This window comes from Netta rufina, assembly GCF_964035555.1.
Source record: "Netta rufina genome assembly, chromosome: 1".
Taxonomy (NCBI): Eukaryota; Metazoa; Chordata; class Aves; order Anseriformes; family Anatidae; genus Netta; species Netta rufina.
Genome location: NC_140123.1, coordinates 19,251,798 through 19,268,400, shown reverse-complemented (window position 1 = coordinate 19,268,400; position 16,603 = coordinate 19,251,798). Strand labels below are relative to the sequence as shown.

The 16,603-nt window shown below is 37.6% G+C and overlaps 1 protein-coding gene across 1 annotated transcript in view; it reads left to right on the top strand.

Annotated features, from left to right (window-relative positions):
* XPO4 (exportin 4) overlaps positions 1-14,912 on the top strand; it is a 78,742-nt gene extending 63,830 nt beyond the window's left edge. Inside the window, exons 16-23 of the mRNA XM_084284187.1 lie at positions 548-722; positions 1,872-2,165; positions 3,105-3,285; positions 4,877-4,995; positions 5,935-6,065; positions 6,835-6,952; positions 8,223-8,315; positions 9,366-14,912. Coding sequence (XP_084140313.1) covers positions 548-722; positions 1,872-2,165; positions 3,105-3,285; positions 4,877-4,995; positions 5,935-6,065; positions 6,835-6,952; positions 8,223-8,315; positions 9,366-9,563 — 1,309 coding nt within the window. The 3' untranslated portion in view covers positions 9,564-14,912. The remainder of the gene's footprint in view (positions 1-547; positions 723-1,871; positions 2,166-3,104; positions 3,286-4,876; positions 4,996-5,934; positions 6,066-6,834; positions 6,953-8,222; positions 8,316-9,365) is intronic.
* The last annotated feature ends 1,691 nt before the right edge of the window (positions 14,913-16,603 follow it).

Here is a 16,603-nt window from a genome sequence, read left to right as displayed (position 1 = left end):
TTTAAAGAAAAAAATAAATAGGGTTTGGTGGGTTCAGACAAATTTCAGAAACTTCTTTGGTATTACGAACTGTGAAGAAGAAAATTCTCGAATGTTTTGCTTCTGTGAATTGACATGCAATCATGCATTCAGTCTGAAAGACTGAAGTTTGAGGAGCGAAATGCTTGAGGAAATTCTTTTTAAGATAAATAAAAAACACAGGAGCTAGTTTTGGAATAAACTGCTTATTTTATCATGACATAATGAGACTAAGCTTTTAATCCATGCAATATATCCATTAACTGTGTGTGTGTCTGTGTGTAAAACTAAGTACTTCCCTGCTTTTCTCCCATATGAATTGAGCTACTTTCAGAGTATACACTTCAGAAATTTTATGGTTGAGACATTAATAAGATGGAAGTCAAAAGGCAATTTAGCCTTACAATCAAGGAATTAAATTTAAAAATAAAAATAAAAATCTTCTGACAAATGCTAGCAGCCTGATGCACTCTGTTCATACAATTTTTTGGAGTATTTTCTTTAATCAAAATGTTTTTCCCCCTTCTAGGGCAAACTTAGTTATTCAATGTGAAAACTGGTGGAATTTAGCTAAACAATTTGCAAGGCGAAGCCCTCCCCTTCACTATTTGTCCAGTTCTGTGCAGAGAACACTAATGAAAGCTTTAGTTTTAGGAGGTTTTGCTCATATGGATACAGAAACAAAACAACAATACTGGACAGAGGTAAGCTGTTTTGATGCTTCTGTTATCTTCATTTTTGCAAGTAATACAAACAAAGTTTGAAGTTAGTTCAGGGAATTTTATGGTGATGCAAACTCAGCTCATACAAAATCTTTAGGTTTCAAACATATAATACCAATATGTTTTTAATGATTCTTTCTTTGAGGGGCCGTAATTTTTTGGCAGCTTATTGGTGTTGTCCATGATACCTAAACCATTACTACCTAAACAGAAATAACTCAAAATTACTTGGGGATTCATGAAATAAGCCAGTCTAGCAGTACACTTGAAAGAGACCTTTTGTAAAGGTTAAGGCCTTTCATCAGAGTTGTGCCATTTCGTCTATTTTAATTAGGTAGTGTTTATGAATTATTCATTTATTCACTTAACGATAATGACAGTGAGTAAGACTAATGTGAAAAATAATGAAGCTCCTCAACCAGCTTTTTTGTGCCCTGGTTCCATTAGTGCTCAGATATTTAATACTGGAAAGGTTGGTGCTATAATGCTTCCTGATCACACTTCAGCTACACCACATTAGCCTTGAAGTTTGAAAAGCACTGGCCTTCTGAGAGAAGCTTATTTTCATTAGCAAAGTTACGAAGTTAGTGATTGAGGGTAAGGTACTGGAAATAATTGGGGAAAAACATTTAACTGTTTTATGGAAATGTCTAAATGGGTTCAAACTGGGTTAGCTTACAAATGCAGTCACATAGGCTGATTATAAGAGAAATTTTACTACCAAGAATTGTAATAAGACAAAGGTAATTGTGAATATGATTTTTAATTAATGCTTTCATTGCTGACCTTTTGTTGCTAATGCTGAACCTGGAAAACAATCAAATAATGTGACTCAGAGAAAGTCCTTGTTATTTGTTTAAGCACTACAAAATAATATTAAATATTTATGGAGGTGCTCATTTTGCAACCAACCTGCAGGTGATGGTGGATAATGAGAATCACTAATTATCACTTCAGTTTATGTTAATGTGACAGAAAATAACGTAATTGTGCCATTGCAAACTGGAATTGATGCTTCTTGTACTGTTGTGCTAAAAACAACCCATGTGCTTGCTAAATTACTTAAACCTCAAATTTCATTCTTGTAATAATATACTTATCTTACTGTGACTTTTCAAAAAAAAAATTAAGGTTCTTCAGCCACTTCAGCAGCGATTCCTGAATGTGATAAACCAAGAAAACTTTCAGCAGATCTGCCAAGAGGAGGAAGTGAAACAGGAGATCACTGCTACGTTGGAAGCACTCTGTGGCATTGCTGAGGCTACCCAGATTGATAATGTAGCAATTCTCTTTAATTTCCTAATGGACTTCCTTAATAATTGCATTGGATTAATGGAAGTATACAAAAACACACCAGAGACTGTTAATCTCATAATAGAAGTCTTTGTTGAAGTTGCACATAAACAAATTTGCTATCTTGGAGAGGTAAATACAACCAAGAGGGGAAGGAGGAGAAGTGTGTGTGTGTGTGTGTGTGCGCGCATGTATTGTACAAAATAGCAGAGAAATTTTTGTATTCTACACAGAAAGAAACTCTGTATGCTTACATCACTATTTTGTCTATATAGAAATAAATGCTAGCTGGTCACATCTGCTAGAGGAATTCCTTTGTTTAAAAACATACACTCCCAAAGATTAAAAGCAGGATGTCTAGACTGTTCTTTTAGCAATAAACTTGACCATAATTCATCACCAGCCTTAACGTGAAGGGGTGGCAAGAGTACAGACCATGTTGAATGCTTATTAAACCGTACCAAACTTCTCTGAAGGCTTGTCTAGCAGAATTGCAGCACTGTTTTATGTGACAAATGCATACCACAGAGATGCTGCTTTGGTCCTAAACAGTGCATAATGGTTACCAAGAAATTATCGGGTAAAATGAGTTGATGCAGGCTGCTTACATTTTTGCACTATTGGCTAATTTTACTTTTGCATCCAGAAGCAATGGCTTTTGCATCTAGGAGAAGCCTACTTCAATATGTGTATGCACAGAGGGTATTATGGCTCCAAATATTTTTGATAGCAAAAGCAAGTCCCTTTGGGATCTTGTTGATAATTTTAATCTAGATTGCGAGACCAGTGAGATGTGCCAGCCTGGAACAAGCCACTCTTTTTTCTTAAGACTGAGGAATTGGTGAAAGTAATGTTATAATGTTTGTCAGTAGCACGTAAATATATGGCTGTAGGTGTCCTCAGTATTGAAGATGGCTGTTTCCTTAATGATTCTGGGTGCGGTTGTTATGAAAATGGCTGGTATAACTGCAATTACAATCTTCAGGTATCATCAACCACATAGCACCATCTTAAAACAAAGGGTGTCACTTCTAACATAAAATTTTCTTGTTATCTGACGCTGTTTTCTAGGCCAAAGCCATGAACTTGTATGAGGCCTGCCTAACTCTGCTCCAGGTGTATTCCAAGAATAATCTAGGTCGGCAACGGATAGATGTTACAGCAGAAGAAGATCAGTACCAGGATCTCCTCCTTATAATGGAGCTTCTCACTAATCTTCTATCAAAAGAATTCATAGATTTCAGTGATACAGGTACGGAGGAATTGGTAACTGACGAGCCATAATTTGTATTCTAAAACAGTTAAAAAAAATCGAAAAAACATCATAGGGCATGAGTTCAGTTTAGGTAAATTGGAAACTTGAGTTTAGGCTTTATCAGGATATGGAAATTATTTATTGTGCAAGTAGCAAAGGAAGAACTTTTCACAGTATGGCACATCTTCCAGTATTCAGAAATAATTATTGTTCTTATAAAATAAATAGGGCATGTTGACAACAGCAACTTAAAAAATGAATGCTGCACGTCAGAACATGAAGTAGCAGAAACTACAGAGAAGTCAGATTATCAAATTACTGCAAGAGCAGATGGGTTGTCTTTGTAGTACAAGATCCTAACTGTGTGAAATGCTGAGCTCATGAAAATTCTATCAAGTTTGAGGCTTTTCTGTATTCTTCATTCACAGAATATGTGTTATGCTATGTAGGTATGGGTTGGGTTTTTTATTTTATTTTTATTTTTTCCCAGCCTGTTGCTTTCTTCTGTATCTTTGCCACTTCATATTCAGGACTAATGCAATTTTATCTGCCACCTCTAGCTTAGCTGTGTTGTATTGTTTTTGAAAAAGTTAAAACACATTTGCATGATTTATTTCTTACCATGTCCTATTCAGTTTGCACAAAAAACTTGCTCAGCAACAAACTGAATCTGCCTATGTGATTTTGATCTTTTTCACTGCTGTTCTAAGGCACCAAGGTTTTGAAGGAGAGGGAACTTTGTGCTCTGAAATTCATTGCATCTGTCTCATTTTTCTGTTGTGTATGTACAACACAAAAATACAGAACCAAAATAAGACTTTGTCCATCAAGTGGGCATCTCAATGCCATCTAACACATTTTCTGTGAGGTCAGACTTTGGTTGTTAGAAGCATCAAAAATGCTGTTTAAAAATAAAAAAAAAAAATAAATATGAAACTAAGGACTGTGAATACTACCTAAACATAATACCCAGATATCAAATTTATTGAAACTTCTCTGGTCACTATTATTAACTTAATGGAAGAATTGTAAAAGTAAGGTCATTGCTAGTCGCTGGGACGTATAGGTCTGAACAGGAACTGGAGTAACTTGGCAAGTTCTAAATTGCAGGTTTTTGTTTACTAACTTCCTCCATTTATTTCTGTGTTTATAAAATTCATGTAAGTATGTATTATAATGTATACAATATAGAAATTTACAGAAAATATAGAAATGCTATAATTTGCTTATTGTCTATTTGTGCAAGCATGAGGCAGATACCACTAGAAACAAGTGTAAGAGAGCTTCCTTCCATTCTGTAATGGAAGGGAGCTCTCAAAGTATCTGAAGTGTTCTGGTTAGTATGCCATCTGGTACGTGTGATTATGAAACGCTTAGTCCTAATGAATATAAATATAGAGTGATGTGGCAGTCTCTACTCACTTAAGTTTCTATTTTAATACAGTGCCTCATGTTTTTATTTGGGAAGAGTGTGATAGTCCTATCATTAAAAATGTCTTAATCAAAGAAATGTGACTCTTCAATATATTTGATCCTCTTCTTATAAAAAATATTTTTTTTTTTTTTTTTTTTTTTACCTTTTCTACAGATGAAGTATTTAGAGGACATGAGCCTGGACAAGCCACAAATAGATCTGTATCGGCAGCAGATGTTGTCTTATATGGGGTTAATCTAGTTCTGCCTCTAATGTCCCAGGATCTGCTGAAGGTAAGTATATTTTCACATGTAACTGCTCAAATATGAAAGGTTTATAGTAATGAATTCCCGGAAATGGGTTCTAAATTGCACTTCACCTCCACGAGTTAGATTTTCTAGGCTTTTAAAAAAGTAAATAGCTTCTCTAGTTATAGATACCATTAGAAAATAAGTATTTTAACCTGTGGAAATGCATGTTTGAAAGGCCTAAACAAATATTTTTTCCCTCTAAAAGCAAGTCTGTGCAGGTTAACAATTAGCCAACCCTGAAACATGGCCTGTGGAATCCTTTTTGTGATAGTGTCAGAAATGTGACAGGAAGCATCAGCAGTGATATTAGTCAAAACAAAACAAAATCTGGGGGCAAATTGCAACTCTAATTATTTTTGCGATGCTTTCATGTCATAGACAGCAGGTTGTCAGTAGGGCAGTAAAATCTGAAACAACCAAATGGCAGTATTTCATTGAGTTACACTGTGCTAATATTTACTTTGAATCAGGGGAACAATTCTGAAGGGTACCTCAGTTGTCCCCTCTTAATAGGCTTTGGTTCTCACCTGGTAGCACCCACTGAGCACGGAAGCTACATCCATTTTAGATGAAACCGAGTCAGGATGTGCCCTAGGAGCACCCCTCTTGCACTCCAAATGCTAATGAGGCTTTTATGCCACAGGACTAGACTTGCTCATGTGTGAAGTAAAACTCCATGATTTTGTATGGAGTAGATACTGGACACCTGCCATCAATTTAAACATCTCTGCTTTAGTGGTCTGCTTTTATTGCACCATGCTTTTTGCTGATATAGCTGTAGCCACTGGTGACTGAGGTTGTTGCTTAGAATTTTCTGTTCTTCTTCAGTGGAAAGCATCAGATCTGTCTCTTCATACAGGTGGAAATAACATCAGGATAGAGCTACGTGGTTCTAAAATGACCTTGTTTTTCTTTTGACAGTTTCCATCCCTGTGTAATCAATATTACAAATTAATCACTTTCATCTGTGAGATATTCCCTGAGAAAATTCCACAACTTCCAGAGGACCTCTTTAAGAGCCTGATGTACTCACTGGAGTTAGGGATGTCATCGTATCCTTTACAGAGTTTTGAGAGTGTTTAAAAATCTTAGTTTATTTTATAAAGACATGTTAAGCCTTGATTCTTTTTCTTTGCATTTTTTCCTTCCCTATCAATCTCTGTATCTATAGGTACATGTCCATAATCAACTCTTCCTCCCTGCTCTTTGCCGACTGAGAGTTTCACTGTAGTGTCTATTGAGATTCCAGTGCTAGCTGAATTTCCTCTGACTTGTTGCTTGAATGCAGTGTTTAAGTGGTTTAGCGTGTAAGTTTTTTCTGGCACCCATTCCTGCCTCCTCCATTACTTCACTTCAGAGTGTGTAACTTCATAAGCCTTCAGCTGGTATCCCAAAGCCATTCCTGAATTAGTTTCTCAGCTGGTAATACAAAACACTGCTGCTGTTCTATTGGGCTGGCTCCAGAGCATTTCCTGTCACGTTGCCAATGGGCTCTCCCTCTTCTAACGGGAGTACCATTTTCACTAATCTGTGGCACGTGTCAGAAACAGATGAGCTTGACCATAAGGGCCTCTTTCTGAAAATGTTATGTCAGAGAGGGTTATGTTACTTTAGGGTATGTAGCTAATAAAAGAAAGCAACAAAGTTGCTGTTCTTTTCCCGCTTTATTTTATTTTTTTAAATTTATTTTATTAACAGCTTTATAGTGAAGTAACATCTTGAAATATAGAAGCATTTAAAGTATTTTGTAGTGATGCCGTTGGGAAGTTTTGCCACAATTTCATTGAAATTTGACATTGATTCTTTAATGCCTGTTACCAGAATGAGTTCTGAGGTTTGCCAGCTCTGTCTGGAGGCTGTAACACCGTTAGCAGAACAGTGTGCAAAAGCACAAGAAACAGATTCAGCTCTCTTTCTAGCAACAAGGCACTTTCTTAAGGTAAGACAACTATGTTCTGGGTTATGTTTTGTTTTGGTTTTGCATACAGGTGGTGTCAAGAGACCAAATAGTGATAATATCTGATTAGATTAATGAGCATCACACACAAAGAAACAACCTCTTACCTGAAGAACTGGCACTGGAAGAAGAACATGGAGGACCAGAGACATTGGACTATGTTGCAAAGGATAGAGGTGTAGAGGAGAAAATGACTTTTCACCATTCAGCAAAAAATCTGAGCACCTCAGAATGCAATTTATTTTTATTTATGCTCTGTACTTGAGTTCTAGAATGACTCTGACAGTTTCACCACTTAAATTTACTGTGAAAGCTGTCAAATAAAAAGCTGCCAAATAAAAGGCTAGGTAGAGTACTAAAACAAGAGGCAGAAGAGCGAGCATAATTGGGTATACTATGAAGAAAGGAAAATGCTGCCATTTATTCAATTTATCCAATAAATTAAGCTTTTTTTTTTTTCTTAATCCACTGTCATACTTGTCAGTTGCCTTTAAGAACCATCCCCTCTGTCTCATTAAATTTCCAATTAATCTAATAGCAGCCAGCATCTTGCTAATTGCTAATGGGGACAAGAAGTAATTGGGGAACTTGTATACTTGTCTCTCCTGATTGCAGTAAATACTTCAGTTTTGCTTAAGACATATTTTCTTACTGAGCTGACATTCAGACTTTGAGGACTTCTTATTAAGAGCTCACATCAGTGAAGCTAAGAGAATAAGAAACACCTTAAATAATTTTATTCATCTCTTTATTTCTTCTAGCTTAACATAGCCTTCTGCCTTTTTCTCAAATTTTCACTATTTTAGTGAAGTTTTAAAATCATTCTTATTTTCTATTCCCTGTTTAACTTTCTGTAAGCTGTAGGAGGTTCCAAAACTTGAGGAACAAACTCCTGGTTTTACTGGAAGAGCAAAAGCTTTTCTTCATTCTTTCTCTGAGTTATTTGCAGCTTTTGTTGAAAAATACAAGAGATGTTGCTTCTCTTTGAAGACCACATATAAGTCAACAATAGGTTTCAGTGCTTTGAGGCATGAATTAGTGCCAGTAAGCAAAAGCTCAACTTCTAAAATAATTTAGTTTCCAGTTACCGATGCCTAAATTTAAAAAATAAGCAAGCAAACCAAAATCTTGGATGTTTGTGAATACACATTCATTATTATTGGAAGTGAAGATATGAAGTTCAACAGCAGGTGTTTATAAAGCAGGAAGTTAAGTTTACACTTCTGAAACAGCTTTTGGTTTGTGATTTCAGATGGTCTTTGATATGCTGGTACTTCAGAAGCACAATACAGAAATGACAACTGCAGCAGGTGAAGCATTCTACACATTAGTGTGCTTGCATCAGGTATGACATTTAAACACTTAAGAACCCTGAACATTACTCACTTTTTGATGGAGAATGGTTAATTACTGTGCATTTGCCAAATTGTAGAATCATTCAGGTTGGAAGGGACCCTCAGGAGATCTGTAGTCCAACTTCTTGCTCAAAGTGGGGTCAATGCTGAATTCAGAATGGTTTGCTCAGGGATTTTCCCAGCTGTGTCTTCAAAACCTCCAAAATGATCATAGGATCACAGAATCACAAAGGTTGGAAAAGCCCTCCAAGATCATCTGGTCCAACCACCCCCCTACCACCAATGTCACCCACTAAACCATGTCCCTAAGCACCACGTCCAACCGTTCGTTGAACACCCCCGGGATGGTGACAGATTCTCATCCCCTGCTGCTCCAGCCTCCGTAGTCTCTGTTAAGTCTTCTTTAGGAGCTGTGTGTAGCTACCTGTTCCCTGCAGCAGTGGAGGAGCCTGTTACTCTGAACAGCGATCATTTTACTGTTCTCAAAACCCTCAACCAAACTTTTACTCTCTTTCTAGTTGCTTAACGTGTTTCTTTGTTTTCTATTGCTGTCTGAGTAAGCATAAGTGGGAAACTCTTAGAAAGGAATCTAAGCCATCTGTCCTAAGGAAGGGAAGGGAATCTAGAAAAAAGGAAAACTGTGGGAGGAAAGGGTTGGTATGGCACACTGAGCATGGGGCAGGTGTGAAGGAAGAGAAGTGCCATTTATGTGAATGAGCATATGCTAAAAGGCAGGAAGGACTTCGAAGGGGATGCTTAAGATTTTCTTACTCTACACTTCAGAGGACAGTGGCCAAGCTCAGAAGACTTAAAACCTGGTCTAGTTGAAAGACTTTTATCTGTTTTGGAGAAGGTGAAAGGCTGCAAGTCTGTAGTTGCTTCTAGTGTGGTAGTTGGTGAAACTGGATAATAGGTGGAGAGGTACTGAGAGTTTTCTGTCACAGCTTTTAATTCTGGATCTTGTCCTGATGAGAGAAGCTGTATATATTGTACTTTTTTTGCTTTTTTTTAAGTTAATAGGTCTTGTGTTTATTTAACAGGCTGAATATTCAGAGCTAGTTGAAACATTGCTATCAACTCAACAAGATCCGGTAATTTACCAGCGATTAGCAGATGCCTTCAACAAGCTTACTGCAAGCAGCACTCCTCCTACACTGGACCGTAAGCAGAAGATGGCCTTCTTAAAGAGTTTAGAAGAATTTATGGCAAATGTTGGTGGACTTCTCTGTGTAAAATAAACAACAAAACTCTATGCCTAATTTAGACCCTTTCTGCAAAATGCACTGAGAAATGCTGAATGCTGACTAAATCTTGTACCTGTCTCTGGGTTCTTTGCAGCCATCTCAGATTCTAGAGAGCCTGGAAGTTAGAACATAACACAGTGGAATAGGAGAGGTCAACTTTGAATCAGCTTCTGCTATTATGTGTTAGCTGCAATCTGTCATCCTTGTGTGTGGGAGAGAATGAACAGAAAATTTGAATTGAAATTTTTTCCATATATGTGCAAACAGATATGGGCACAATGAAAAATAAATTCAGTGCCTTTTCCCCCCCACTGGTTTAAAATGAGTGGCCAGATAAACGTGCAGATTTTTTTTCTACCCAGAATCATGTTAGAGTTTTATGCAGATGCATAAAAAGCTCTGAACAGTTTCGCTGATTTTAAGCTTTATTTTTTCCTCTCTAAAGTTTGAGTTTTGTGTTCCAATGGGGAAAAAAAATAACCAAATGGTATTTTAACTCGTGTTTAGTTTTGTTTTTCTATATCAACCTGACATTGCGTGTTTTTGTAATGCAGGTTTTTACATTACGTTCTGCTGCCTAAAGTTCAGAAGAAAGAAGGTGTATATTTTTGTTCCCCTAGAAACGAACTTTAGGAACTGTAGCCATTTCATTGCCTTAATTTAAAAGAGAAAAAAAGAAGTTCATATACTTAAGAAATTTAAGGCAAGTTTTGACTCGTCAGCGTTGGTTTAGGATGTTGGCATTAAGCTGCTGTGTGCCTGTTGCAGCCCTTCCTGTTGACACGTGTCATTTTGGAATCGAGTGTCTAACGCAAGGTTCACGTGTAGTTTTACTTTCAGTATCTGTTTTGAATCATATCCAGGTTGCACGCAACTGCAATGTATTTCTACACTGAACTGTTTGCTTAAGCAATAACAACTCAAAAGGTGTAAATTCCTGACTTGCAATCATTTTAAAGTTGGGGCATTAGCTAAAACAATTATGCCAGAACAGGGGCATCAAACCCTTTCACTCAAGGGCCACGCTTACTTGACTCCAATTGAGAAAGGTAATTGGGATGTGTAGTGCTATGGGGAGGGTTGGTTTTTTTGCTGAATCTAGCTCCACTTCTGCAGAGCCATCCCAGCTGCTCTGCTCTTGCTCATCCTTTTTATATCAGCACTTTAGCTATTACAATAGCAAAGAACAGTGCCCTGAGTATAGTGGACCAACAAGGGAGAGTAGCACATGAACACAAAAGCAAGGCCTATTTCATCTCCCGTCGTGCACCAGAGGGAACTGAAGCAAACGCAAATGTTGCATGTCTACTAAAACATCTGTTGTGGAAATACATGGAGGCAGAAGTTGGCCCTTTTGTTGAAGACCTCTGTTAGATTATGCTGTTGAATGTTTCCCATGTGTTTTTTAAAGTTATATAAAATGTACAGTATACACCTTTACGTGGCTCTGTATAGCATCATGTTTGCAACTCTGTGCCATTCTGCAGCTGTTCATCTCAGAATTAGTCACAATAGCCAGACTTTTAAAAAGACAGATCTGTAATACTGTGCTATAAGTGACCTAAGTTTTTTTTATTTCTCAGTTAAACCCATACCTCTCTGAAGCATGGATCCACAAGGCTAAAAAAGCCACCTCTTCATTATACTTCTCTCTTAATTTATGTGAATGAGCAGATTTACACATTAAAAAGTGACTACAAAACTTGTTAGGTAATGTACCTTCCCAACTAGTATTTTATTTCTAAGGTAATTCGCATCGTTTTTTAGAACAGGAGTATTGCACTCTTTTTTTATTTTTTTTTTCCTGAATCTCTAGTGCATTTCTTCAAAAAATCTCTCGCCTGTGCACTTGCAGAAATGATAACGGTCCCAGCAGATCGATCTCTTTTAACATGTGTAGATCTTTGCTATTTTTCTGAAACTGCTTCTGGGCTCGTACATTACATTGGGCAGCAGTTGTGAAACTTTTGTTTGTTTTGTGGTTTGTGTTGTTGTTTTTAAATGAAGGGCAGTAAAGCCTGGGAACAGAAGTGGCTGTAAGAGCTGCTGGTTTGTCATGATGTAGACTGTATCTAGCCCAGAGTCTTCAAAGAGATCATGACAAATACCTTCAACTTCTTTGGATCTGACTGAATAACTTGTAAGTCCAGTCACCACTTCCTCTACCGCTAGCTCTGCCACTATCACTTTTTTCACCCTAAAGCTGGCTCAGTATTTTAAATATTTATGAACTTTAAAATTTTGCAATTCTCTTGAGGATTGTAACTGGTAAGTGGGAGTACAAATTGAGATGGTATTCAGAACCAAGCGATGTGCATACCCATTACTCCTCTAATTAGGCCCATTGCAGTGTACCAAGCACTGACACACTGCATGTTTTGTCCATCAAAACTTGTTAAAGTGTGAATGTTACCTTCAAAGACAAGTTTTGAAGATTGTTTAAAACTTCCTTTTGCCCTTCAATTTAAAATCAATGCTATTTTAATGGGAAACTGTCCTAGTAGGGGGGTTGTATAATTTTTCTGCTTAATGCTGTGCTAAACAACATTCTTTCTTGGTTTTAATTCCTTTCTTCAGTTCTCGTGTGTTCAACGTGGATCTTTCCTTGCCATTTTATGTTTCTTTCACAGCAAATGCAAAGATGTCTCTACTTGGTGACATCCAAGAAATTGTTGAAAAGATTCCTAGGAATAAGTTTTCCTAATTCATACTCCTGCTGGCTAGGTGGCTGCTTCTACCTAATCTTTTGGTTTATATATCCCTTCCAAATCCAAAACAAACCTCTATTGATCTTCTACATGTTCAGTTGCTGTAAACCTAGATGGAAAAACTCATTCAAGTCCACAGGAAAGGCACAGACCATTTTCAGTAGACCCCGAGAGCTGACTTCAAATAACTGTTCTGAAATGTTGGTAGCATCACTGCATTGATTTTTCCATTCACTGTGCAAAGTGAATAATGGTTTCAAAAAGGCACCTGTTTCTTGAAAGGAAAGAAAAAGCAATTTGAAGGGAATTATAAATGCTGCATGATGGAATTGTAACAAATATTATTTATCTAGCCACAACGTTCTTTTTGCTAAAGCAAATCGTTGCTCCAGTGTTTTCATTCCGACAGTAGAAAGCAAGTAGCTTCTTTCCCATTTCTCCAGCCCCTTCCCCCACCATCAGAACTGTTTCCAATGCTGGTGTAATAATTTTCTGTTGTTCAGCCTTTAAATTTTGTTGCTGGCTAGCATGACCATTCATTTGGTTCATGAAATTCAAGACTTCGAAAGCACAGATACACGTGGGCAGGGAGAAGTGGACTGCATTAACCTTCCACTTTCACGTGCGTTATGCCTTAACTACCTTCGCTGAGTTACCACATGGATCTGCCACATCTTAGTGCCCAGAAGTTTGCGTTTCACTGTTCAGTGATAAAGGGCTCACTGTTTTCCTCAGGAACGAGAAACTTGTTTTCTCAGCATGTCCAAATCCTGCAAGTTGAAAGAGAGGGGTTTGAATCGCAGTCACCTCGTGGTTAGTGCGTAGCACTTGCTGAAGCCCCGGTTTTTACTTGGGTAGATCCCTTCGTATTTAAGCCATGTAGTTCTAGAAAATAAGCTTGCTCAGAACAGTCAGTTGTCCGTTTAAAATGTAATTCTTTAGGAGGTGATGTAAATTCTAATTTGTGACCTGTAAAAACTATTCAGAGACACAAGTGCAGCATTTCTTTTATAAAACACTTCAAGTAATTTCAGTTGAATAATTACATAAGAAGGGGTGTTCTTTATGGAAGTAGCTTGATGAATATAAGCGCAGGAGTAGGAGCCAGGCTCCTCTAATTTTGTATCAGTTTTTCCACTGGGTCCTCCGTGGTCCTTGGCAAGTCGCTGAATCCATGTCTTTGTAAAAATAGTGATGATACTTACCTACCTCACAGGGATGTTGTGAGGATTAGCTTATGCCTATAAAATGCATTGAGGATCTGAAATGCTCTGTAAATATTAAATATTTTACTGTTAGTTTTGTGAGGTGTAAGATTTACTGTGATGAAAACAGAAGATTGATAATTATAAAATGGGAGAGGCAGCGGCAGGCCGGTATTCCACGAGACTGGGAATTACGGCGGTGCAGAAATGTTCGCTGTGTGCTGCAGCTGCTTCAGTTACAGCCAGTTAAAGTGGTGGTTTCTTCTTCAATGAGACGTGATTCCCCACCATGGTGCCTCAGTTGTGGTCTAAATAGAAAGAGGACAGGCGTTAGGTATTCGGGCTTTGGTGCCTCTACTTGTGACAAGTGCTGCTTGTGGTGGTAGGTTTTTTGTTGTTTTTTTTTTTTTTTTTTTTGCCTTTTTTTCTTTTCTTTTAGGCTTTTCTGCAATGAACAAACACCTCTCATTTCTCCCATGCCTCTGCTAGTCACTCAAGTTCTGCTCAGTACAACTAAAGCCTAGTGGCATCAATTGAGATATAAAGAGCCGGCCCCCCCAAAACCTTTACATTTGTTTTTAGTCCTCCTTGTGGTTAATGAGATTAATGCTTCCTAGCACTAATCATGAAGCAAACTCTGCGGTTTGATCTAGAGCCTTAAGCTCTCACCTGTCTTAAAAATAAATGTAGAGGAAAAAAAATAAAATATGAGATTGATTGGTGCCCTAGGAACTGAGAAACAAGGTGTTTCTGGCCTTCTGTTCTCCTCAGTGAGTTAAAGCAGGTTCTGCTTTTCTGTTTCTTCCCTTTCCCTGTCCTGCCTTCCATGCCCTTCTAAGCCGTTCTTACAAAACATTGGGAAAACCCTTCCCACCTCAAATGAAAGATACCACCCATGCCATTTATGTTCCTGTCTATTACAGCTTGATACTTGAAATTGATTTTAAGAAGCAAACAGACTTTCTAATAGCATTCCTCAGCACACTTCAGTCTCCCCTTGAGCTACCCTAGATTTTATAATTAGGAAAAATAAGATTATCCTCCTTTCCTTGTTCCCTTTGTGCAAAATGAGGAACCTCCATGCAGTGAACATGCAGCTTTAAGGCAATAAATGCTAGTACTGCTGTCAGTCAAACGTGTAAATATTTTAAATGTATAATTCAGTACTATGTTGAGTTTATATATTAAAAAAAAAAAAAGCAGGGATTGAAGTGCTAGTTAATTTCAAGTATTGTTTTACCTGTACAGTTGAAGATATGAAGTTGCATAGAAATATTTCACAGTTTATTGCAATAAAACTTGGGAAGTGGCTCTGTAATCAAGCCTTATCACAACTGAATTTTCAATTTTGAAATGAACACTTTCTGTATTTTTAAGATCCATAAGCAGGAGGAGGATAAAATTGTTTTCCACTAAAGACTTTTATTTTGGTTTGGCCATGTGTGATTTGTGTGTATTCTTGTTTATATTTTCCTAAAATCCCACCTGTGATGAGTCCCTGAAATAGCATTTGTTACGCCTCCTCATGGTGGGAACAAACCCAGGAACGTTATGAAGACTCAGGCTAACGATTGTGCTCTCTGGATGTGTGAATTAACAGTAGTTTGGTTAAAGTTGATGGGGTGACTTTAGATTTATATCAGCATTTAAGGCACGAGTTTGCCCATCAACAGAAAAAACGTGATCAGGTGCATGACAGGAGAATCTCACGCGGGAGCACCAGTGAGCTACCAGAAATGGCTGTGAATATATAAGCAAATTACTCTCATTTCTATCCTCAAAAAAACAAACAAACAAAAAAATCTGATGGTGACTTTTCAGGTCACCGTTATTGGGTGTTTGTGCCCCCAGAAACAATACTGATCTTGATATTGGTCTTGAATACTGGTCTTGAATTCTGTGTGCAGATTTAATGTAAACAGTCCATGATTAGCGGGCACAGAAATGTTCTCCAAGCTTGAAATTGGGTCTCGTGTAAATTACATCCAACAGTATCTCACTTGATGTATTTTGGGAAAGTTTGGTGAAAGGCAGCAGTTCCTAATGTGCTATAATGTAATTGTATCTGGAAGAGCTACAGCTATTTTGTTTTGTTCCCCTCTTACTTTCATTCATTCACAAGTTTAGAAACGAAACAAACAAAACACAAATCCTGAAAGTAAAACTATGCTACAGCTGTGGTGGCGACAGCTTGCTGTACACCTTGGCTCTGTGTCTCACTAAAATTTTACTGGTTTTGAAAGTAAAATTCATGCAACAAGGTATTTATATTGGCCTGGCTTCGTTCAGTGAATGTGTTTGTGAAGGACGGAAACATCTAAGGTAATTTTGAGCAAATCCCTGAAAACAGCTTGGCAAGATTAAAAACAGCAGCGTATCCAAGAGCCTTGCGTGTAGAAAATTGAAGTACTTTACCTTAAATCTGAGGTCTGGAATAAACTTGAATGACTTGGGTACAAAACCTTTATTCACACTAGTTTCTGTAAGTGTATGCAAAACCCGTTAATTTTGCCTTTAAGAAATTTCCATTTGCTTCAGTTGCATGTGGCGAAGTTGGTGTTTGGGGGTTTTGGCATTTGGGGTTTTTCCTTCACTGATTGCCGTTTATTATAAGCAAAAAAAGTAGGAAACCTCAGTGGTCCGAACGGAGCTTGCCAGATCAGCAAAGGAGGAGGTCTGATGTGAACTGGAGGAGGGCAGGAGGCGAAGAAAGTAAAAAGTTCACATCCTTGCTGTGGAAAATAAAAATCAAGCTAAACTGTAAGAAGAAAGAAGAAAAAACCGTTCAGAATACAAGCATTAACCTATAATTTGGTAACTGGCCTCATCCTGATGAGGATTAGTAAATGCTGTCAATTCATTAACAGGTTTTTGGGTTTTAAAGAGTGCTGTTTTTGAGTTGTATGAAACATGATGCAATCAGCGTGAGGTTCGTTAATTAAATAATAAAATCTTTCCTATGTTGGGAATCATTCCAGGCAAATTGGCATCTCCAAAAAGCACTGCAGGTACCCACTGTGGCTGATGTGTAACTGCTGTTCTTTCTCTTATCTGAATCTCATGGAACAGCCATTTTCACCTTAACATCTATCAGATGTTACCGAATTTGGGTTTTCAGATC